We start from the raw sequence: 26,323 nt of genomic DNA on the forward strand, positions 1-26,323 counted from the left end.
TTACTATATGAAACCTTTTGAGGGGCAGGGGACAGAGAGAGACAGAGAGACAGAGAGACTGAGAGAGACACAGAGAGAGACAGAGACATACAGAGACAGAGACAGGGAGTGAGAGATATAGAGAGGAAGAGGAAGAAAGACAGACATAAAGTAGAAAGAAAGAAAAGTAAGAAGAATGGGAGGAAGGAAGGAAGGAAGGAAGGAAACTAAAACATTAAGCAGTTGTGTCAGATATCAGTGCCAGAAGGCTGAATAATGCTTTGTGACTTTAAGTTATATGTTTAGATTTGAAATAAAGAAATGTCTTGTTACACATGGCCAGGAGAGAGGAAAAATGTGTCTAGACAGTATCCCCTCTAAGCCAATTTTATCTGTCTGGCCTCTGTCTGCTAGAACTTAACAGCGGCTTCATAACCCACAGGATCCTTTGTTCTTCTGAGGGATTAAGCCTCTGAGGAACTAAAAAGCCTTGCCAGTCTTATCCCACAAACTCGCGTTGTTAGCTGAACAAAGAAGAAATTTTCAGGCTCTGATTTTCTTACTGGCTGTTCGTTTAGTAAGAACTTGGAATCCTCAAATGCGATCTAAGCGGAGCTTAAGAGGAGTTTGTTCAAACACAGAATTGTTGTCCCTCGAGGTTAGGTGTTGTTTTTCTTATTAATTACAAATATACCTTCCATCCATGGTCACCAAAAATCAAGCTTTATGTTTGCTCAAGACTAGACATCACAAATTTCACTGATATTCTCATAGGCAGACCTCACCGAAGGCTGACCCACAATCTCTAATATAGACATTTTTTTTTCATATCCAAAAGACTATCACATAGTGAGCAGCCCCAGGCTGTCACTAACACACCACAGGGATGAAGAACCCTTGCAGATATGCCATCCCATCCTGGGGGAAAGTACCAGAACAGGAACCCTTGTCCCTAGGATGTCTTGCTTGCCTGACTCTGGACAGCTCCTCACCTGTTCCTTCTGCCTTCTTAAAGCATTCATTTTTATAGGAATCCTCACCTTTGGCCTATTTATGAAGTTTTTATAAGGTAGAGTTCTCTTTTCACTGACCTTTCCCTTCCTCCTTTAAATTTAAAGCAGGATCTAAGCCAAATAAACTAATGCACATGAAAAAAATAGAAGGCTACTGTGGAGAAGGCAACTCCCTGAACTGAGTGGTATTCGTTTCTGCCATGTCCTTTTGAGGAATGGGAAATGTTTGCTAGCATCTGAGAACCCTGAAGATCAAGAACAAGGGGCCAGAAAGATGGCTCTGTGAGTAAATCACTTGCCACAGGAACCTGAAGATCCAGTTTCATTCCTGAAACCCACCATGGCATAGATGCACTGGCACTCACACACGTCATATGCATACGCATGCATGCACGGACGGCACCATTCATAAATGGGATTAAATTGTTTTAACTAATTTAACTAATAGCACTATTACTAAAAGGCTTTACACACATGAGAATAAGTACAGCCCTGGGAATGATACTACTTTTACAGCCATATTTTTCTCAAATTGAGCATGAAATTGAATGTGAAACTTAAAAGCCAAAGAACTTAAATTTCTTTTAAGGATATGAAGCAATCCTCCAGCAGATGGCTCTCTAAGAGTAGAAGGTGCTGAGAAACCTCAGACATTTTTAACTCTCACAAAATCCAGTTGAGAATTTAATGGGGCTGGAGAGCTGTTAAAGGCTAGGCTTGCAACCAAAAATATAAGAGAATTTAATGAATCTCCTAACATTACTGAAATCTCAACTATTCCCACTTTCATATTTTTATCATATGTGAGATATGTATAAATAATATTTGTGCAGTATATTGTGAAGTTTAATATTAAATTTCAACATGAATATGATCTATCTATCTATCTATCTATCTATCTATCTATCTATCTATCTATCTATCTATCTATCTATCTATACCATAAATGTGTTAACAAGCTTTCTACTGTAATAGACAATCCCTGAGAACTCATCATTGCAGCAAAGAATTACAATGTGTTTAACAATCTTCCATTAGGGATGCATGATGGCTGAGAGGCTAAGAGATCATACTGCTCTTACAAAAGGCCAAGTTCCATTCCTAGCACCTACACCACATAGCTGAGAGCCACCTTTAACTTCATCCTTTAACCGAATCCAGCATCTGACGTTACCTATGCTCAAATGCTCACATGCACCTATCTATATACAGATCCACATAAATATGCTAAAACTAAATATCATACACATATATAGTAGTGCAACTATATGCATTACTCCTTCACAATCCTCTATATGGTACTCATCATTACCGAATGCCATACGTTAGTATGTTTATATTATACATTCCACTACATTTCTTAGGCTTATCCTTAATTGATTCTGTAAACATTACTATTCATGTTTAACTAAACAAAAACTAATTTGCATAGCTGCCTTACCAGCCATTAAAAGGGGCTCTAATTACTGATAGAGAAACAAACAGTTCAGGAGAAAAAAATCCCTAGTTTGAAAACAAATACTGGAAGCAGTGAGAAACATCAGTAATCTGAACCCTACTACAGTGAAACGTAGTAGAAATAAGGGGGGTCGAAATGAGAGAATTGGCTAGAAGCTCCAGGGCCAGCTAGCTTGGAATGTGCAGTACAGCATCCTTCCTGTCAGGGTTGTGTCTCTCCCTGTCTTAGCAGCTCATTTTATGAAGACTGCTATTAGTACTTTGCCTTTATTCTTTAAATGCATGAGAACAGAATTCTTGGTGACGGCATTCTGTCTTATAGCTTACATTTCCAGTGGTCTCTCAGTGTCTTGTTTCTTGGGAACTGATTTGTGTTTTTCTTTTCCTGAATCTGTTCAGGAGAGTGAGTCCAGCCTGGGCTACATTGCAGGATTCTGACTCCAAAATGAAATAACATCTTAAAGCAGAAAACCATCTGAATTGATCCCTACCACACACAGTTCAGCATGTCTCAGGTGCTATGAAAAGGCTGGGCTTTTCTTAGATCTGGTACCACTAATCTCAGTTCTTCCTCCTGACAAAGTACTGCATCCGTCTGGATCAGAAGTGGTGTGGTCTCCCTTCAAGACATTGCCACTTCCTGTGTCTTCCGGCCTTGTTCTTTACTATTGTCATGTCAACTACCTGTCACCCAGACAATAACAACAACGTAGAGAAGATATACGTCACTGTAATAAATGAGACCAGGTAATACATGATACATAATCTTAGGAGATGACGTCAGGAATCATAAAACTAAGTCGCATTATGTATTTGCTCCATGTTTAAATGTACGCTAAGAACTTTTACATGCAAGTTCATGTTTCCTCCTCACAAGCCAGGAGGAGAAACATCAACGTCCCAGTTTTACAGATAGAAAAACTGATGTCCAAATACGGCAAAAATCTTTCATTAAGTTCCAGTGAGGTCTCATTACGGATCCAGGACTTATACTCAAGTGAATGCACTTGAGACTGGAAGCAGGGGAGTTTTCCCAGTATAAGCTCTCGTTCGTTGTTGGGAGCAGGGTGGTCTGAGAGGCTTCAGAGAGGATGGGTTTGAGCAGAACTGATTCTGCCTCCTTCCTCTCCCTATCAATTTTAATTCCATCCCCTTATTTTTGGAATAATGTAGCTTTGGTTATTATTTGCCTTACAATTCTATAGGTGAGGATGGTCTTAAAATGTCTAGAAAAGAATCAGGCTTTGCTTTAATTAGTTCTTACAGTTGACTTAACATAGCCTAGAGCCATTTGAGAGAAATTGCCTAGATCAGATTTGTCTATGGGAAACTGGCTTGATTGTTTATTGATGTAAGAGGGCCCAGACCACTGTGAGCAGCATCATTTAATTAATTAATTAATTAATTATTAATTTGTTTGTTTGTTTATTTGTGGAAGTGATCCCAGGCAAAGTTGGGGACTAATTGAACATGATCCCGCCGAGAGCCATCAAGCAGCACTCCCCCGTAGCCTCTGTTTCCCTTCCTTGGCTGTGAGTTCCTGGTTAGAGGTGACGCTGAGGCAACAGCAAGCAGGCATGGCCTTCAGGTTCCTGCCTTATGTCTCTGCCATCACTGCTTTGCTTAGAGGATGTGCACTGTTGCTCACATAAGTCCTTCCTTCCTTAACCACTTTAGGTGTGAGTGTTTCATCACAGTAGTGGTCATAAGACGAGAGCAGGCTTCTACTGGGCATGGGATTATCTCTCCGAAGGCTGGAAGTTAACATGATTAATGGAGTTAATCATGAGCACCATTAAACTGCTGCCTTCCAGAGTTAAGGGGATGTCCTTCAACCTCAAAAGATGAGAGGTGGTGTGTATGTGGGAGATGAGGCCATCACTTGGCCTCAATTAGCTTGTCATGCTGAAGTCTGGAGGTTTGGGTTTTTTTTTTATTAAATAGCATTTCAGTAGGGGCATAACCATGGGATACTTTTATCTGGAATTATCATTCAGTGTAGGAAGAGGTAGCTTGGCTGCAAAAGGAGACTCTAGTAAGCAGAGTCAGAACCTACCAAGATCAGAATAAAACTTATAGGAGTATCTAAGTAGATAACATCTCTTTCTGATCTTTTCTATGAGGGCCATGCATGGATATGAACATTAAGAGGTGATATGACCCAAGAGTGGTGACTCATGCCTATAATCTCAGAACTTGGCAGGCTGATGGAGGAGGACTGCCCCAAGTTCAGTGTGAGTCTCAGTTATACAGTAAGCTCCAGGGCTATGGGTGGGACTACAGAGTAAGACCTTGCCTTAAAAAATAAAAAGTAACACTAGGCAGCAGCAGTGAGATATCCGAGTAGCATCAAGAGGATGAGTACAGTTGGCCAGATAGCCAATGATGGTTATTACCCTTACATGCATCTACATATTTCTCAGGTTTGTAACAATGCGTATTCAGCCCAATGGAATTCTCATGTTTATTTCTGTAAAAAGAATACAAACACACATACACACAAACACACCCCTACAGTATGTTCTCCAACTTTTGTGCATGCACAGACACAAAACAAATACACACAATAATGTAAGTTTTAAACTATTTTAAAAATGAAAATAAAAAAGTTTTCTCTGCAAACACCTAAAATACTTTTGCTATCTATATATAATATAATAAAGAATGCATTTATTATTTAGGATTAATATATGCTAATAGCAATTTTTAAATTTTTGAAAATTCTGCAAGTTATTATATACCTCCAAGATACATGTTTTCTTCAACTGCAGGAAACTCACGACACTTAGGAATCTGTGCATGAACCACTCACCATAGAGGGTCTCTATGGTGCAAGAGCCCAGATCAGTCATTCAGAACAAAACCTACTTGATACTTGAACATCCCTCGCGAGAGAAACAGAGTGCAGCTTCTAATAAATAAAAGATTTGTTGGTCTGAGCCTGAGGATATGGCTGGCTCTTCTGTATTGTCTATTCTGTCACATGTGATTATGTCTATCTCAATCTACATATCTTTATCTATATCTATATAAAACAGGGTCTCATTTTGTAACTCTGGCTGGTCTAAAATTCACTGAGGACCAGACTAACCTCAAATTCATAGAGATCAACTTGCCCCACTCTGCGTTTTAAGAGCTGAGATTAAAGGTGTATGCTACCACATCCAGTTAAAAAAAATTAATCATAAAGACTAATTCATCTCATCACTATCTAAATTAGAAAATTTTGCTTGGTTCAAACAGTCATAAGGTAATTTATCATCACTGTTATATATAGTATCTCTTAACATCTATTCAGTATTTCCCCCACATTTGTCACATCTCTTTTTCTGTTAGCAACAGCATAATGATAATTAAACATATTTATATAAATCCGAATACACAGAAAGATAGGCGTGTATGCCGTTGCATATCTCTGTAGCCCAGAGCTAATGTTTCTCCCGACCTTGAATCTCTGTTCATGTTTTTAATACTTTCATTTTTCACCTGCATTGTATAATTTACACATCTATCATATGTCTTCTTCTACTAAACCTGTGTTCTGTTAAGTCAAACCCTAATTTTTCATGGTATTCCCTGAGTTGCCAAATACTTTCCAAATGCATTCATAATGAAATGAGTAAACGATAGTGTGAGCCTGCTGTATATAAACGAAACAAAACCTTGTCTTCATCCTTACAGAGGATGTTTTTGGATAACTAAAGATGAGCACATCAAGTAGTACTGGGAAAAGTACACATGCACACACATACACATGCATGTACACACAGGTGCATGCATACTGTATACACACACACACACACACACACACACACACACACACACACACCAGAGGCCAATGGAGGGCATCAAGTCTGCAACAATGTTACTAAATTGTGTGGGTATACTGATAAATTATTCCCAATGGTAAGAAAGAAGATGTCAGAAGAGTAGAATGGATGTCTGCTGTCTTCTGTGGTGTGTGTGTGTGTGTGTGTGTGTGTGTGTGTGTGTGTGTGTGAGAATTTGTGAACCCTTTATAGCAGTACACCATAATTCTAATTTAAAGCACTTTTGAGATAGCAATGACCACATGAGTATTACTAGCAAGCATATGATACCCATTCTGAGTGCCAAGAGATCAGCTCTTCGACTCGAGAGAGTTGACGGATGCTTAGAAGAGGCTTGTCACAGATGTCTGGTGATGAATGATGACTTCAGGCAAGACAACAGAAAGACCCACACTAAGAGGCAACCAATAACTGAAATGTCTGGCAATCTGTTTTTGAAAGTCTGTCACACAGGAGACCCTTACAAATGACGCATAGAGGGCTAGAGAGTTGGCTCCGAGGTTAAGAGCACTTACTGATTCTGCAGAGGACCTGGGTCAATTCTCAGCATCTCTACGGCAGCTCACAACCATGTGTAACTCAGTGTCCGGGATCTAGTACCCATCTGGCCTTTGTGAGCACTAGGTATCCAGGTAGTGTCTGTATATGTGTGCAGGCAAAACACCCATCCACGTTAAGTAATATTTTAAATCAAACAAGAACCTCAGTATCCTCAGAGGAGTTCGCAAAAACATTATCTGAGAAGCTGTTTTTTAAAGCCTCTTAGGGTACCTCCAAATTGCTTTCTAATTAACCAATAAGAAAAGACAAGGCTTTTCGACTTCAGTGTCAACTGCAAGAAGACCACCATATTGCCCAAAATATCATCTCAGTCACACAAAGAATGGCATCCTTTCCAAACACAACTTTCTGTCCCAACTTGTGAGGGGCAGAAGCTAGTAGATCTCTGTGAGTTCAAAGCCAGACTGGTCTACATACAGAGTTCCAGATTAGCCAGGGATAAAAAGTGAAAAGTTGTCTTGAACAAAACAAAACAAAATGAAACAGAACAAAACAAAAATTTTACTTTCTCTTGAAATTCTTATGTCATATGTAGAGAGAAAGGTATGCTTTTCTATGTTTTTATGCTGTATATAAAATTTATAATTATTAAAATTAAATACACATAAAAAGGAGTCCTCCAGCAAGTCAATTACTGTTCTATTACTTCTGAATTTATCACAGAATTCTTGTTCATTTATTAGATTAAAAAAAAACCTGTATGCAATGGGCCATTTGAAACCATGAGAAAATGGAAATTTTCTGAGATAAGGCTTGGTCTCAACACTGTGCTCATACATTCATTAAACAGGCCCAATCTTAATAAGAATCCAGCTTCATCTCTTTCAGCATCCCAGGAAAGCCCTATCTCTCCATTTTCCTGTCCCTGCTGGTACGCACTGTTTCCCCCATTTTCAGACATTTAACAAAAGAGGTAAGAAAATAAAAGGAGGGTATTCACAAAACCTGAGATTTCAGATCTCCCACTTGAACATAGTAGCAGGTAGAAACAGAGCCAATGCAAGTTTGAACATCGACATTCTTTTTCTTTGTGGAGTACCTGGGATTGAACCAGGGACCTGCACATACTAGGTAAACAGCCTACCACTGAGCTCTGTCTTCGGTCTCTAAGTAGTGAAGTGTTCAATCATTGTCCTACTTCCCATAGTATTGTTGAAAATCCTTAGCATAGATTAACTTACATCTCCTTAGAAGTAAATGAAACACACAACGACTTTGAATTGTGTAAAGCAAACTCTGCCTGCAGTGGTTCTCAAACTTCTCAGGCTGTGGCGACCCCCAACCATAAAATTATTTTCCTTGCTACTCCATAACTTTAATTTTGGTGTTATGAATAGTAAGGTATATCTCTGTGTTTTCTGATAATCTTAGCTGACCCTTGTGGAAGGGTCATTCAGTCCCCCCTCTGAAGAGGTCATAACCTACATGTTGACAACTGCTTTTATGTCATAAAATATTAAGTGTATCGACAAATAAATACACGTTTTTGTGTGCTTGACAGGGTCTGATGTGTCCAGGACTGGCCTCAAACTTATTCTATAGCTAGGTCCAGACCAATGTGAATTACATAGAAATACCCAGTCTCAAAATCAAAATAACCTAAGAAGGCAGTTAAAGGAAATGTACCACAACTAATGAATCATTTTGATAAAAATAATCCTGGTTATAGTTCTGTGAAAAAATTAAAATGCTCCAGTAGGCAACATCTCATGCTGTGTTTACATTCCTAGTCAAGGCAGAGAAACACAGGCTGAAAATGGTGGCCTCTCATATATCCAGGAGTTTGGTAGGTTCATCTGTTTAAATACATATAGCCTTTTCAGCTTTCCAAGATTTAAATGACAGCATAAACTTGTGACATTTTTAACATAGTAATTATAGATAAATTATGCACCTCGGGCTTTAGGAACAATTATGTGCTAATCAAATTCTAGATCTTATCTTAAGCCCATTAAGGTAACAGAAAAAAATGGTTTTTAACCAAAAATGTCTTTCAGAAGCTTTGACAAGAAGCATAATTCAGTTAGAAACCTGACAAAATATATTCCAAAAAGAAAAATAGAAGCTGAAACTGAATTGTGCAGAGGGAAAGATCTCAAACCCCAGGATATCTTTAGCCACATCAGAAAAATTCTCACATATTTTAACACAACTGTCATCGTCTACTAAATTTAGAAAACTACTACAGTTTTACAAGTGTAGACTATTCACAAATACATTTTTCCTTTGATTTAATGAATCTTGCCAAGTACATCTGCCATCTATATTTCAAGACAGTTTAAGGAAACATGATTTTTTTTTACAAGGTGGCATTCAAGGGAACTGAAAACTGAGGCTTTGAGCTCAAAGCCATGTGGTATCTGTCTTCACATGACATGACAGGGATGATAACCTCTGGGACCATATTGGTCTGCTTCTTAAGTCAGCATTCCTCTGGGAAATTATCCAAGCCACTCTTCATGTGTCATGTTTCTTAGTGAGCGGATTATAAATGTTATCTACAAGACAGGCTAGAGAGATGGCTAAGGGTTAGGGGTGTGTATTGTTCTGCAGAGAATCCAAGTTTGATTTCCAGTACCCATGGAAACTCCCTCTGACTCCAGTTCCAGAGGATCTTATGACTCTGGCTTCTAAGGGATCCAACATATACATGGTACATACACCCATACAGACATACACATAGATTCAAAAATGATAAGGTGAATCCTTTTGGGGAAAAGCATCTCCTAGACATCCAGCTGAACCTCTTCCCTGCAGTAGAGAAGACATAGAATGCTAGTACATCCTCTGTCCTCTATCCTAAGTCATGGTTGACTCCCTACGAGCTTCCCTGTGGTCCAGGTTAGCATAACTAGATTCAATTATTTGTATCTACAATGTGACCCTCCACCCGTTTAGGGTGCTGACTCAAGCAGTCACATGACCGTGGGCCCCATATCCATTCTTATTGCTTGGTGATGTGGAGCTGGGCCTCGATTACATTGTTCCTGGCCAAAGCCAATGCCTTACACAGTACAATTTGGCATGGATTTCTCAGCCTTAAGTAATAAAGAAACTGTCAGTATCTAGACAGTAACTCAAAGACATTACTGAGAGAATAACCCAGTACTGACAGTGATGTTATCAAAACACAGTAAACATTTCAAGTTTGAATAAAATAAAAAAAAATCCAGTTGAAAAAACACAGCCCCTCCATTTAAACCTACTATTCTCATATTATTCCAGCCTGCATAATGAAACCAAATAAGACACTCATTTTGAACGTTAATCCCATGTTATGCCTGTGTAAATTTAACTGGAATCACAGAGAGAGAGAGAGAGAGAGAGAGAGAGAGAGAGCGCGAGCGCTCAGGCAGATGCTTTGAATAAAAGGCTCTTCAGGAGGTGTCTGACTCCAATGTTTACCTGCAGTTAAGGTCACACATTATGGTGTGTGTGTGTGTGTGTGTGTGTGTGTGTGTGTGTGTGTGTGTGTGTGTGTGTGTGTTTGCATGCTAGGGACAGTAAACACGCTCTTTAAAGGACATTATTATAAGTGCTCTGGCCTGTCCAGGCCACTTAGGCTTTACCACCCCGACTCAGTTTTGAGTTATGGCTCCAAAGTAGCCATCAACATGCAAGTGAGGCATGAACCTGGAGATCAATACAGCTTTACTCATGAGCACTGACACCTGAAGTTTATGTAATAGTACACGTCACAAAATATTGTCCTTGTATGCTTGCTCAGCCATTTGACAATGTAGAAACCATTGTTAGTTCACAGGCTATGGAAAATCAGTGGCAGAGTACACTCTCCTAGGCCAGTTTACCCAGGGACTTACATGTACACCGACTTAGCTGTTATTTAGATGAGTGGGCAGAGACAAGGATACCTTCAGATTCGAGTTGTTCCAGGCCATAGGAGGCAGCTGTATTTGGGCGGCTGAGGGATGGACTCGTTCTTCCCTCGGAAGGGAGTGCTGGAGAAATTGTGGGAGCTTCCACAGTCACTGCAGGGGGTGTCATTGGGGAGCCCAAAACTGGTATGAATTCTTCATTTGGCCCAGTGATTGTGTCCATGAGATCTGCCAAACGCAAGAGACAGGGCTTGACCCACAAGATAGTCAACATAGAAAATGTTACCGTTAACTTTGAAAGGCAAGAAACTAGAAACACAGTAAATTCTGTAATTATAACTTAAATTCATCTCTTCTCACATCAACCTAACCACACACAGAAAACATTTCATCATCCTGAAAAGACAATGTTTCAAATCATAATTTTGCTTTTAAATTTTAATATCTAACATATTCTATTGACAGTATAATGGATCTAGAATTTCATATGGGTTTCCAAAGGCAGACAATTGAATATATATGTTTTAATTAAATACCAGGGAATAGTTTGGATAGACCAAGTATGCTTTAAAAAAATCATGTGGAAGAGACTCAGCCTAGAACTCTACCTAAAGTAGACTCCATTTCAAGACATCCAAATGAACCCCCAAGCTTCCAATATTAAAAGCATCAGGAAAATGCAAATTAAAACAATCCTGAGATTCCACCTCAAGATCAAAAACTTAGGTGACAACAGACTCTGGTGAGGATGTAGAAGATGCTGGTGGGATTGCAAGCTGGTAAAACCACTTTAGAAAACAATCTGGTGGTTCCTCAGAAAATTGAAAATAGTTCTACCCGAGAACCCAGCTACAGCACTACTGGGCATATACCGAATATTTGCTCCAACATATAACAAGGACACATGCTCCACTATGTCTGTAGTAGCTTTATTTATAATAGCCAGAAGCTGAAAACAACCCAGATGTCCCTCAATGGAAGAATGGATACAGAAAATGTGGTACATTTACACAATGGAATACTACTCAGCTATTAAAAACAATGACTTCATGAAATTTGGAACTAATTTTAGTTCCAAATGTATGGAACTAAAAGATATCATCCTGAGCGAGGTAACACAGACACAAAAGAACACACATGGTGTATACTCACTGATAAAGACATAATACACCAAAACCTCAGAATACCCACAATACAACTCACAGATCATATGAATCTTAACAAGAAAATCAAAGTGTGGATGCTTTGATCCTACTTAGAAGGAGAAACAAAATAATCACAAGGGGTAGAGGGAGGGAGTGACTTGGAAGGGAGAACTGAGGAGGGGTATAAAAGGGGGGCAGGATCAGATATGGAAAGAGACAGGAGAGAATTGAGAAAGTTAGGAAAATGAATAGAAATATGCAGCAGTGGGGGTGGGGAACTAGGGGGTAGCCCCTAGAAAGTCCCAGACACCAAGAAAGTGAGAGGTTCCCAGGATCCCACGGAGATGACATTAGCTGAAATACCCAACGGGAAGACAGAACCTGTAGATACCACCTCCAGTAGGTAGGCACAGCTCCCAGTTGAGGGATGGGACCACCCACCCATCTCAAAGATTTTAATCCAGAAGTGTTCCTGTCTAAAGGAAATGCAGGGACAAAAATATGAAGCAGAGACTGAAAGAAAGGCCATCCAGAGACTGCCACACCTAGGATCTATCCCATCTACAGACACCAAACCCCAACAATTTTGCTGAAGTCGAGAAGTGCTTACTGACAGGAGCCTGGTATAGCTTTCGCCTGAAAGGCTCTGCCACAACCTGACCAATAGAGATGCAGATATTGACAGCCAACCATCAGACTGAGACTGAGGACTCCAATGGAAGAGATGGGAGTAGGACTGAAGGAGCTGCGAATTGCAACCCCATAGGAATAATAAGAATATCAAGTAACTGGACCACCTCCCCTCAGAACTCCCAGGGACTAAACCACCAACCAAAGATGGTTGGGTCCATGGCTCTAGCTACATTTGTATCAGAGGATTGCTCTATTTTGGCAGCAATGGTAGAGGAGGCCCTTGGTCCTGTGAAGGCTTGATACCCCAGCATAGGGGGATACTAGAGCAGTGAGGCAGGACTGGGTGGGTGGGTGGAGGAGCACCCTCTTAGAGAAAAAAGGGGAGGAGGAATGGGATGGGGAGGATTATGGGGTGGGAGACCTTGAAAAGGGAAAACATTTGAAATGTAAATAAATAAAATAACCAATTTAAAAAGAAGAATCTACAATAGTAGCTTGAATCACCAGAATCTTCCCAGACCGATTTCACACATTGCCAACTTTATAACTCAGAATCTCTTTGCCTATGAAGTCACAGGGAATATTTCCCATAATATATAGCCACTGAACCCTATTATATTCCTTATGGGTAAATAAGTTGGTGCAACAACCACTCTGAAAAGAAGACATTGCCTCTCAATGCCAAACACTCATACATCCTATGGCCAGCAACTCACTACCTAAGAGAAATTCCTTGGCATGTCCGATGCTGTACACGCAGAAGAATGCTCATAATAGAAGTATTCACAACACGTATACCCAGAAGTAGCCCAAATGCAGACAGCAGGAACGTAGATGAAGAATGGACGAGCAATGAGATGTGTTTACATAATGGAGTAGGATACGATGGTCAGAACAAAAAACTACAAGTCATTTGGCCGCTAGAACAATAAGTGAATATGCTGAGTTCCAAAAACTTCATCTGTGGTGTAGGATTTCTCTTAGAAAGTTAAAAACACAGGCTGGAGAGATGGCTCTGTGGTTAAGAGCACTGACTGCTCTTTCAGAGGTCCTGAGTTCAATTCCCAGCAACCACATGGTGGCTCACAACCATCTTTAGTGGGATCTGATGCCCTCTTCTGGTGTGTCTGAAGGCAGCTGCAGTGTACTCATATAAATAAAATAAATAAATATGTAAAAAAAAAGAAAGTCAAAAACAGAAAATTTAAAATGTATACTTGTAGTAGTGCGTACAGGTACAAGAAACCAGGAAGTGGCATGGACTGCAGGGAATTATGAAAAAGAAATTGATAATGCTGGTTGTCACGACTGATAGGAAGTGTCATCAGAGTTCATGAGAGTCATGGTCAAGACTCCAGAGTTGAGTTTTGTTTTGCTTGGTTTTCTTAGGAGGATTAGGGGACTGGGCTGAAAAATATTTATTATATTGGTGCAAGTACCTCAATGGATGTCTAAAAGTCATCCTTACTTGGCTGATGAAGAGAGAACCGAATAAATACATGCATATTGTTCTCCATTTCTTTATATATATTGTAAAAATAAATATATATAAATAAATGATATAAGTTAATATAAATATGTATATTATTTATACATCCCAGAGAGAAATAGATACTACTGGAAATGAATAGAGGTTTACAAATGTTCAGAAGCTTACCTGGGGCCCCAGTCTTAGACAGGGTAAAGGTGGCTTCAACCCAAGGTCCTCACTATTTTTACGTTTACTCACCCTGGCTCTTAGGCGGGAGCCCTCAGGAGGATTGGACATGGGAACCAGGAGAAGAGTCTGCCTCATCCATTGACCCTATAACATTTCTACAAGCAAAGAGAGCCGACCATCTTTCCAGGTAGGGAACATGTGTATGCTGGTGAAAGGGCCAGCTGCCTCTCTCATTCCAGTTATTAACAGTAAAGACCCACACTCGCCCTCAAACACTGAACCCACATTCCCCTGCTGACCTTCCATGGATGAGGTAAGTTGGAGAGACAGAGGGACAACAGTGGTGGAGGCTGGAGTGGCCAGAGACTCCCATCGTCTGGAGAGCTCAGCATCATCCACTTCAGCAGACACAGAGGAGAGGGATGGCATGGCCTCTTCAGGCTCCCCACTGCCTCTGGGAACCTCGACGGTGGTCATATGCTCTTGTGTCACCACCGGTAACGTGGAGTCTATTTCTTGAGTGGCCATTGTCATCTCTGGAAAGGAAGGAGACATTTTAAAGTAGACCAAATTCCTATAGATTCAATTCACTATGAAGTTAATTAACCAAAAAGAGGCAGCCAGCTCTTTCAGAGACTGGGACAACAAAGAGAACTTGGGAAGCAAAAACCAGTAAACGATGTTATTATTGCTGCTTCTAGGGAGTTGTGGAACAATCTAAGGAAGAAATAAAGAAGCTAATGAAAAAACAAACAAACAAACAAACAATAAACCTAAAATAAAATTGAAACAAAATTGGGAGCCGGCTAGCTGAGCTTCTCAGACATATTTGAATATTAACTGAATCAGTCTGTTATGAAATAAACCATTGAACTGAGAACAAGATCACCAATGGAGGAGTTAGAGAAAGGACTGAAGGAGCTGAAGGGTTTGCAACCCCATAAGGACAACAATACCAACCAACCAGAGCTTCCTGGGACTAAACCACCATCCAAAGAGTACACATGGACAGACCCATGGCTCCAGCTGCATATGTAGCAGAGGATGACCTTGTTGGGCATCAATGGGAGGAGAATCCCTTGGTCCTGTCAAGGCTCAAACCCCAGTGTAGGGAAATGTCAGGGCAGGGAGGCAGTAAGGGGAACACCCTCACAGAAGAAGGGGGATTTGGGATAGGCGGTTTATGGATAGGAAACCAGGAAAGGGGAAAACATTTGAAATGTAAATAAATAAACAAAAAATCCAATAAAAATAAGTTTAAAAAATAATAAATAAAAACTTGTTCACTTAAAATAAATAAACTGTACATAATAACTAAGTCACACTAAAATGTTTCAGAAGTGTTTTGCATATTAATGCTCATATTTGTGTACATAAAAGGGGGAATGAAAGTTGGCATTTAAAAAGAAACCCATAATTACAACAACCAATCAGTGCTCGCATAGCTTCTGGGATAGAAGACAAGGTAAACAGGGTACAGAGTGTGCTCTTAATTTACCGTCCCACATGAGGTAAAAGAGCAGGACAGTAATAGCACCTGTGGAGTCCTGTCATCCAGTGGTTAAGAATGCACACCACAGTGCTAAGTTACTTGGGTCTGAATTTTGATTTTACCACTCATTAGCTCTGTGATCCTAAACTAATTAATTGGACATTTTTGGGCCTTCAGCTTCCTCAGGCATATTTGATCATCAGACTAGGCTATCATCAAACCCATTTTATTTTTTAGCTTGTATCTGTAAAAGCTGAAATAAGTCCAAAATATCACAGTATAAATGTAATGGTTGAATATATGCTGGGGACCATGTGATTTTATGTTCTAGAAGCTTAAGTGCTATAGAAAATTCAAATACAATTCTCATTTAATCCTACCTAACATCGTCATTCTTTTATAGGCAACTCACTTAATGTTGTGTTTAAAGCAGGCTATGCCTGGTGTGTAAAATGCCTTTAGCTCAGCTTCTGAGATCTCTTTATGAATAAGCAGATCTCTACACTTGTGAGGCAGGGCCACACATTCAAAAAGTCTCAAACTTTGAAAAGTTTAAATACATCTTATAAAATGTTTTCCGGTAGCATATATAAAAATTTATGCTTTATTAGCCCAGTCTTCAGAAACTAGAAGCGAGCCAGTGTGGGTCTGAGCACCTCGAGGTCCTGTCTCAAAAATGAACAAACAAAAACAAAACAAAACTCTAATAGGCATTTAAAGCATTCTGTCTTACCTTTATTATTTATCCAATGGCTATTGTCCCCATTTATAGTAGATCTCAACTAAACTTTAGAAGCCATAACATTATCAATATTTTTGTTGATATTTTTCCTATTAATAGGTAACCTGGGCCAGGTTACAAGATTTGTATACATTCTGAAACAAATTGAAATGTGAATACATATAAATTTACCTAAAGCCTTCCCTACCATATGTTATTATGGGATTAATCACACAATAAATGCATAATCCATCAATGGCAGATATTAGTGTTTTTACTTTCTGATATTCAAATATATGGAGGCCAGGAAAAAGTGGAAAATTCAGAATGAAGCCTAGTGATGGTTTTTAATTTCTTTCATATTATTACTAGACAACTTAGTTTTGGATTCATAAGGTCAGAGAACTAAAGTGGTTAAAATCAATAGATAGATATTTCCCTAATTATTTTTGGTGAGAATGTCAAAAATGTACACATAATTCGCAATGATGTCCAAATAAGTACCAATATTATTATTAAACTATTTAAACACGTAATCGTTTCTTTCATATTTTCACAGGTGTTTATATATTTTCATGACAAAAAATCTGAAAACCATTAAACTCCATTGGTTGCAATGCTATTGATATATTGGTTGAGACTAATGCTTCTGGAAGCTGTGCAGCAGACGGAGAATGTTCTAAAGCATCCCTGGTCCCTTCCCAGGAGATGTCAGCAGTAAGCTTCACCGGAAGCAACGGAAAGCATCTTCACGTATGGCTACATGTCCCAAGGAGGAGTGGGGTCTGTGCAAAATAGTCCACGTAGCGGGTTGGTTTATGGCTTATGTTAATTGGCTTCCCACATTACACAAGAGTTCACAACGGCTCTGTGTGACACTGTAGGTCTCTGCCCTTAGCTGGTTCTAACTGGTAAATAAAGTTGCTGGTGGCCAGTGACTGGGTAGGGAGACATAAGCGGGACTTTGAGGGTGCAGGGCAAAAAATAAAAGGGGCAAAAATAAGAGGGAGAAGAGATCATCATTGCCGAGAAGAGAAGGTCTGTGTCTGAGGAGTGTAGAAGAGGGACAGAGACATTGCCAAGATGTAAGAGTCTAGAATTATGGCCCACGAGGGCTGAAGGCCAGGGTCTGTGGCAGCCAGGATAGAAAGAGGTTTTAGGAAGTAATAATTCAGGAATATCAGAGGAGAGAGTGTGTTAGCAGTGGGAAGGTTTAGAAGTGGCCCAGCCACTGAGCTGCCCACTGGCTGGGGAGTTTAGCGTGGACTAACTAATTACTACTTCACTCCAAAGTTGAGGACCTTGATTTATGTACAGAGTATGATTTTTTTTATGGAACATATATGATTTATTTGAATACTTCTGTCTTTGATTTAAACATGTGTAACTATTTCTAAGTCACCTTTAACAGGCAAAAACAGGGTTTAGAGAGATGGCTCAGTGGTCAAGAGCACTGGCTACTCTTAGAGGATCCAGGTTCAACTCCCAGTATCCACATGGCAGCTCACAACTGCCTGTAAGTCCTTTTCAAGGGGATCCAACACCCTCACTCAGACATGCATGTAGCTAAAACACCAATGAGCATAAAATAAAACTTAACAAATTATTGCAAAAACAAACAATCAAACAAGTGGAGCAAAACATGGCCACTCAGGAAACAGAGGCAGGAGGATAGTTGTAAGTTTCAGGTCAACTGGACAACATTGTAAGTTCAAGGCAAATCAGAACATACAGTGACTGACAGGAGCCTGACATAGCTGTCTGCTGAGAGGTTCTGCCAGAGCCTGACAAACAGAGATGCAGATATTCACAGCCAACCATCAGACTGAGACTGGGGACTCCAATGGAGGAGTTAGAGAAAGGACTGAAGGAGCTAAAGGGGTTTGCAACCCCACAGGAAGAACAACAATATCAACCAACAAGACCCTCCCAGAGCTCCCAGGGACTAAACCACCAAGCAAAGAGAACACATGGAGGGACCCATGGCTCCAGCCACATATATAGCAGAGGATGGCTTTACTGGGTGTCAGTGAGAAGAGAGGCCCTTGGCCCTGTGAAGGCTCAATGCTCTCATGTAGGCATGCCAGGGCAGGGAGATGGGAGGGAGTGGGTGGGTGGGGAAACACTCTCATAGAGAGAGGGGGAGGGGCAAAGGAATAGGGGGAACTCCAGTGGGGAAATCTTGAAAGCAGATAACATTTGAAATGTAACCAAGGCAACAAGACACATGCCTAGAAGTTAGGAGCAAAGGCAGAAACACTGTGAACTCAAAGCAACCTTTCAAGATCCCATCTCAAAAAGTTTTAATATAAATAAAAATTGAAAAATATCCAAATTGAAAGTGGTCAAATTAAACGAAGTTTGTAGATATTTTGTTATTTTAATTTTTTAGGTTTTTTTTTAACCTTACCTTTTAGCACATTTCCTGCGGCCTGCTGTGGCACAGACTCATATTGAGACAGAGAAACTGCAGTCTCTGAGGAGAGCTGGGTCCTGTCCCCCTGGGTGGATGCTGTGAAACCTCCTGCACTTGAGAACAGCTTCATAGTAGAAACTTCAGGGTCTTCTACAGGACTCGTGGGAGTGAAGGAAATCTGATGGGTCAGGACTGTTGATCTCTCATCCCCCAGTGCAGTTACCAGGGTTGTTCCCAAGGGTGTTTCTCCTCCCGGGAGCCCTGGAGCCACCTTTGCAACCTCTGTGGAAGTGGGGCTCTCCTCAGTCCCCTCAAAGCTCTCAGAGTTTCCATGCGGTTGCTCTGTTCTCACTTGAGTCTCTGCATTGTCTCCTGACTCTGGGGGCCTCCCTCGATTTATGCTTTCAAATTTGGTGTCATCCCACTCCTCGCTGAAGACAGAAGAAACTGGGTCAGGTGTACCGACACTCACTGTGACCTTAGGGTTTCCCAAAACACTGTCAGCTGTTGGCTCAATAGTCAGGACATTCTTGGGGAGTGTCACCAAATACTTAGTGGTATTGCTCTCGACATTGTCAACTGCCATCTCTGAGGGTCTCTCCCTATCAGGCTTCATCTCTCTTGTGGAATCAACATGAGGAAAGGCAGTAGTTCTCATGGCTGCATCTGCTTTGATGTTCTCAGTTTCTTTGGTATTTATAGAAGAAGGAGGTGACTTTCCTAAGCTAACTGCTTCCTGACTTTCAGTTGCAAACACCTGGTTATCTAAATACTCCAGGAAACCATGGGCTCCATCTGTGATCCCTTGTACCATGGACTGGGTGCTTGAACTGCTGTAGGGTTCCTCCTGTTCAGGATTCAGAGAAGCAGGTGAAGAAGAAGCAACAGTTAATACGGACTTGGAAAGGCTGTGCTCAGGAGACATTCTTTCAAGCTGGCTGGGGCTATGCTCTTGGTCACTGGTTGAAACCACTGGCTCACCAGAAGAGTAAACACCAGTGCTGGTAGCATACAGTAGCCCAGCTCCTGCAAGGTGACTCTCTCTGCTCACAGAGAATACTTTATGTAATGGTGTCACTGACGGTCCTGCAGAGAGTCCCATGGGAGCATCAGAGGACATCTGCTGGGGTGTGTACTTTGGAGCAAAGGAGATGTTTTCTTGGTCATCTGTGTTCATCTTCTGGGGCTGCTCCTTCTCTGCATAAGCGTGTGATGTTTCCCTCCTTTCCACCTGTGGGAAAGCTCGACATCCTGTGGCCAAGGTGAGGAAGAGAATGCTGCAGAAAGCCACACAGGAGGGCAGCAGAGTTGGTCTGCTCATAGTGGGAGGAGAAAATCGATTGAAGGAGTCGACAATTCCAGTAACTGAGTCCTGTAGGCAAGTAAAGCATAGCACACTGTCATATGGATGTGTTTTTGTAAATAATATGCTTTAAGTCAAACCAGACGTGCAATGATGAGAAGAGAGGTAGGAGATGGCTGTTCTATTTCTCTGTACCCTTGAGACATGGGTAACCCAGTTCACTTTTTCCTGCTTAATTCTTCAGCTGTTTTGACTTAAAACTGCCTGGAAAACAGTATATGAAAATCACTGTAGAAATATCACCATGTCTAGGAGGTGGAAAGTTAATGTTACAAATTAAAATAAAGAACTTGTGTGTCGCCATGATCTGCATGATTGTGCCCCTGGGACTCATGTGAGTTTTATCATAAGGATGGTGAACATAGAGTCTGATGAATAAGACTAGGGTCCCTGTGGAAGAGTCCTAGGACATTCCCTTCCCTTCTGTCCAACGTATGAGAACAGAAACACTTGGTTACTGTGGACCAGGCCCTAACCAGCGTCCACAGCTGCCGTCCTTAGCTTGGACTTCACAGTGTCTAGAAGTGTAAGAGGTTCATCTGAGGGCTTTCGTTGGTCTCCTAACTGGGATTTCTAACAGTTCTCCTCCTCTCCCCAAGTTTTGGTATTTTGCTACAGCAGTCAGAATAGAAAGTATGCTTTGGAAGCAGAAATAATAAAACACGCTGAATGAAAATCAGTTAATTTCATGAGTTTAAAAATGCATGTGAAAGATCTCCAGCCGAAACATACTTTTTAAGTGTTCAAACTATTTGCAACAAAAATTATACCCAAAACCTCCATGTTTCAAAATCTGAGTCATAAAATGTACTAAGACCACACAAACATATGGGTTTTTAATGTTTACATTTTTACTTCTTACTATTTAGCTGTGATTTATAATAATTAGATCTATTTTAGTCTTCAAACTATTCACAGTTGCACTGCAGCTAAAACTACAGGCACATAACATATCTTCCCTCAGTTTAAAGATATACAAATATGCCTGTCTATTGTTCTGGGAGGGTCATTAGGTTTCATAACACTGAAAATTCCCCAGCACAAATAGGAAAAAATATTTAAGATTCTATAAAATTATTTTTCTAAAAGGTTAAATCCTGAAATTAGATTCTAAAGTTCAAAGACTCATTTTTATGAAAATTACATTTCTCCTTTCACTTACATCTAAGCAACTAAATTGCCGAGGATGTGCAAATGCTGTGAAGTTGTGAAATACAGAAGCCCACATTCATGAGGTTTTCCTCCCCTGAAGGGTTTCAAAGCTTTCATGTTACCTCATTTAGTCTTTTGGTTGTTCTTTTTTGTTTGTTTGGGTTTTATTGTTGTTTTTTGGGTTTTGTTTGTTTGTTTGTTTGTTTGTTTTTTGTTTTTGAGACAAGGTTTCTCAGTGTAGCCCTGGCTGTCTTGAAACTCACTTTGTACACCAGGCTGGCCTCAAATTTACAGAAATCAGCCTGCTCTTGTAAATATACCATATTTACATTGTTTAAACATATATAAAAAGGAATCTATAGGAGCTGAGGACTACCAACACCAGTACCCCCCAGTGACCATCTTGCAAGCTGATCTTCTCACCCCTCTCAAGCTTTCCTGAGAACCCTTTGGTCAGAAATCCTTGGATGAGTAACATCCAATTTTTCCATATCCATAACTGAAAAACGCAACAAACATTTGCTGCACTCTAAGCCAGTGGGTTTCTACAGTTTGCTGTACCAAATCTTGACTCCACAGAGCTTCTGGGAAATATAGGAAGAGAAGCCATGTGTTATCAAGTGCCATGCAGAGGATTGTTATCAGCATGCAGAGGACGCTGAAACCAGAGAAGCTAGGAGGAGCATTAAGCCTGTCCATGTCTCCATACCACCCCACCCCCAAGAGCCTTAGGCAGTGGAAGGGGATGGCATTTAGATGGCAAGGGTTGAAGCAGTTTTAAATAATATTAAGTTGTCTATGTATAGTGTGATTCTAAACAGAGAAAATATTTGAGAAAAGAGAAAAAAAACACACGCCAAGGCGCATGAACATTTGAGGTGCCATTCTACTTTACATGTGCTAGAACGTCCCTTCTTCCTTAGCCAGGTCAAATGGGCCTATGGAGGGATGGCCCTGGTGCCCCAGTTTCCCTTCTTTAAAACAAAGACAAATGAGGGCTGTGAATGAAAATCTCCATGGGCAATGAGCCCTTTGGATTTCTGGGTAGACAAACTGAATTGTGAAATGATATTTATTTTAAAGGAAAAATGCTGATAATAATGACAGACATCTCCAATTTATTTCAGATCTACTCAGGAAGCTGTCTGTTCTTCTTTCTAAAGAAGAATGTGCCATCGTACTAAACATAATAGATGATGGAAGGGACTGCGACTAGGGCTCAGGGACAGAATTCCTGCTTAGCATGCACAAGGCCCTGAGTCGGACAAAAGATACGTCGTAAAAGCTGAGTCTACACGATTCTATCCTTCTGAATTAAAAACCAGAGTAGCCCAAAATGTTGAGAATTGGGGGTTTAGAGGTCCATGAACTCACATTAGAAAATTATCTCTGAATTGACTTTTTTTGTTAACAGTTGCCATGTGCTGGTGAGTAAACCTCTTCACTTCTGCCTTTGACAAAACATGGGGTTAAGGAAACAAACCATAAGATCCCCTCTCCCTCTACAGTTGTAGACTCATGTCTGGTTACTATGAAGTTAAAACAAACCTAAGACTATTCCTGCAGTCTCAGCTTTTCTCCATCAGGGAATGGAGGTGGCCACACATGTGAAGAAGCACTGTACATTTTATGATTTGTAATCTTGTGAGCCGAGAGGAAATTTTTATGAACACTTCAGGTTGAGGGGAAAGGATAAAAAAAATGTAAAGGTTTAAGTAGCCTCAACCACCATGCCAAGGCAGAATTCTCCTCCAGGGTCTTATTTCATCTATGTCTAGAGTTATAGAATGTCTGTGTGCAGGGAATTCTGCTTCCTCTCTAGAAGATGTACCTCCTGGGATTAAAAGCTGGCCACCTGCTTTCTAAATCCAATCACCTCAGAGAAAGTAGGAGTGAGCCACAAGCCTCCTGTGTCTGTGTACTGAGGCCTTATGCTCCTTTTCTCCACTGTTGGAAACAACATGTAAACTTTAAGAGAGACTGAGATGATATAAGAACGGCTGCCTGACACTCAGAGGAACTAGCAGATGAACTTCAAATCCCTCCATCTCTCAGGCTCAGTGCAGGTCCCCATCACTGCTCTTAGGGGTTTAGCATCAAACAAAGGGACCTGCATGACATTAGAAAATTATGGAAGAAAAGTCAGACCACAGGTTGATGCAAATATTAACCCTGAACAAACCCTGTGGCCATATTTTGTGGTCTCAGGCCTTTGCTTTCTTTCCTCTACACTATACCCCCTATGTGGCCAAGTGCCCAGAAGAGAGGAAATGCTGAGCAGATCTTGGCTGAAAAGCCAGGATTGTCTATCGGCTGCTCTGCAGGGAGAAGGGAAGAGGGGAAATGTCAGTGTTTATGAGCATCGGTGTCGCAGGTTAAATTACCTCAAACATTAGAATACTTAAGGAAGAAAAGGAAATTGTTCTCCTTTTAGTTTCTGTTCACACTGTACCTTTGGGTGCTGCTCTGTCTGTGTCTCTCCATGCTAGTTAGTTCTCAGGAACTCTACCCAAATTCCTAACAGACAGCAGATATTTGCTCCACCTAGATTAAAAAGCATTCCTTAGGGAGCTCATCAATACCACTTTGTCTGTCACTCGCTATCAAGGCACACTGATGGCTTCTGCTGCTGTCTGAGTGATTTGCTGCATTTCAGCCAGCAGTGTGCAGATAAGCTGTTCTGTCAAGCATTATCTTTGACCATCTTGAATAGACACAGTCCAGAATCTTCTGCTTTGTCAATCCGGTACACTCAATCTTCAAGGACCATGAAAAGCAATGTTTAAAAAACAAAACAAAACAAAACAAACAAACCTGGCAACTGTAGCCTTAGGACTGAAACACAAGGTCTTCTACACAGTTACTTGGTCGATGTGTACCCAGCTGAGATGAAGGCCGTTATTACTTCAGTGTGTTACCAAAACAAAGACAGGATAGGGGACTCAGCATATTAAACATTTTATGTATTATGACTGAGCTCACAGAATAAATTAAATTTTCATGTCTATTCTTAAAAAGACTATGAGCATTGCCCCAAGCATACTGAAGGCACAGAAACGCTCTTACAACTGGCTCATAATTACAGAAATACTGTGGGAAAAACTGAGGAGAAATACAGGAAAGATCCCTGCTCGTAGATTCCCCTTGTCTGCTGGAAAGGTGGGGTTGCTCTTTTATCCAAATGGACACTTGAACTTCAAGGCCCGGAGGATGTATTTCTGTAATGTCTGCAGTAAAATGTTGTCTGCAACTCAAACTGACAAACTTCCAGTTCTGCATGGGGTCTTTCCTTGTCTTTCAATGCCTGGTGGCCACTGAGGTCTACCTCAAGCTCAGTGTTGGTTTTCCCCTAACTTTCAGTCTCATCTTCATTTTTTTCCTCTTTGAAATCCCAAGTCCTAACTGCTGGGACTCTGCCCATTATTATCCCTCTTGGAGTGGCTGCTGCCTAACTAGATGCTCATTATTTTAATTGCCTTCTAATTGGTGAATCTGTCTAGACTGTCTCCTTTATAATACATTATAGACCACCCAGATGGCTTGTTCTTGAGAATAAAATGATAGTGATCAATCAAGAGTGGCTACTCCTTGGGTAATGCTCTGTGCCAACTGCTGTTAAGTGCCTGGTGCAAATTTACCTTATTGAATCCCACAAAATGTGGTAGGTGCTACCACGGTCCTGATTACCTTTTAGATGAAAAAGCTACATGTTTACAGAGGATAATTAGCTTGCTTCTGTGATAGCTTGTAGCTTTGTTTGATCTTTTGGAGCCTTTCAGACTTCAATATCCTTGTCTTTGCCATCTGGCTTCTCTCTTCCCCAGGCACAGAATGTAATGTCCCCAAATATCCAACCCCCCAGCTGTACATCTACTATCCAAATCTCACACCAGGGCCGAGCAAATCCCCATATTCAGGCAGATAAAGCTCCCACTTAAGAGCTTTACTCATGAGCCTTCGTATTGATTCTGTGTCCACCATGTTAGCCTGACGTTTGCTCTGCTCTGCACCCTATATCAAGCCCTGACCGTGTTTCCTATGGATATCAGAAAACAGATGCTATCAGAAAACAAAACATAACACGTGATACAAACACACAAGCTGGCCCATTCTCTTCCCATTATCTCTCAGCTTCTTTACCAGTAATTATCATCTTTATAAGTCTTCTCACTTCAAATGAGATTGCATCTCTAGTATGTTCACATTGGTATTTTAAGTTTCCTTTTTTTTTTCCTACAGTTTTTAATGATGACAACTGGATAGAGGAGGCAATCCGTACATAGCTGGTGGCATGGAATAACTATGAGTAATCATTTAAGGATGGGGTATCCATTGTCTACCATTGGATTTCTGACAGCATTATTTAGTCTCTCCTCATCTTATTGTGTGCTTTTCTCCCTACCTGGCCACTTTGGGCTGATTATTCAATAGAACCAACAAATTGTGTATGTTCTTGTTTAAACTGTATTTTGGCTCTCTCTCTCTCTCTCTTTCTCTCTCTCTCTCTCTCTTTCTCTCTCTCTCTCTCTCTCTCTCTCTCTGTGTGTGTGTGTGTGTGTGTGTGAGAGAGAGAGAGAGAGAGAGAGAGAGAGAGAGAGAGAGAGAGAGAGAGAGATGGGGGAAGTAGGAGCAGTTATACGTAACTAGCCTGAGAATACTGAGAATATCAGGTCAACTTGTTTCCTAATAACCTTCTAATCTTTCAGAAATCCAATCAGTGATTCTCTGATTGATGAAGGTGGGGCATGTCTTTGGTGTTCTTGTTAGGTATCTTAATAATCTCTTCACTTTGTGCTTTCCTTGATCCTCATGGATCCATGTGTCACTGTTTTATCTTATCTTTTCCTAAGCATCAAGGTTCTCCTTGTCGATACTATTTCATTAGTCAACTCTGGCTCTATTAATCTAGCTATAGATCTTGGCATTGAGGCACCACATTACCTATTGGTTCTAAGATCTGGGCGGCAGCCATCCTTTACTGTAGATTAGAGATGGGATGACAAATGATTCTTTCAGCAGACTGGTCCATCACGGTGGAATGATGGAGAATGAAGTAGCTGTAGA

At 40.6% G+C, this 26,323-nt stretch overlaps 1 protein-coding gene across 4 annotated transcripts in view; it reads right to left on the reverse strand.

Moving 5' to 3' along the window:
- Nucleotides 1-26,323, reverse strand: part of Armh4 (armadillo-like helical domain containing 4) — a 101,073-nt gene that overhangs the window by 71,953 nt on the left and 2,797 nt on the right. For all 4 annotated transcript variants that reach the window (NM_001108374.1, XM_087586090.1, XM_087586089.1 and 1 more), the window contains exons 2-4: nucleotides 18,739-20,116; nucleotides 14,415-14,651; nucleotides 10,714-10,905 (exon numbers count right to left, since the gene is read on the reverse strand). In NM_001108374.1, coding sequence (NP_001101844.1) covers nucleotides 10,714-10,905; nucleotides 14,415-14,651; nucleotides 18,739-20,116 — 1,807 coding nt within the window. The remainder of the gene's footprint in view (nucleotides 1-10,713; nucleotides 10,906-14,414; nucleotides 14,652-18,738; nucleotides 20,117-26,323) is intronic.

The sequence above is a fragment of the Rattus norvegicus genome, chromosome 15 (genome assembly GCF_021556685.1).
Source record: "Rattus norvegicus strain SHRSP/BbbUtx chromosome 15, alternate assembly SHRSP_T2T, whole genome shotgun sequence".
Taxonomy (NCBI): domain Eukaryota; kingdom Metazoa; phylum Chordata; class Mammalia; order Rodentia; family Muridae; genus Rattus; species Rattus norvegicus.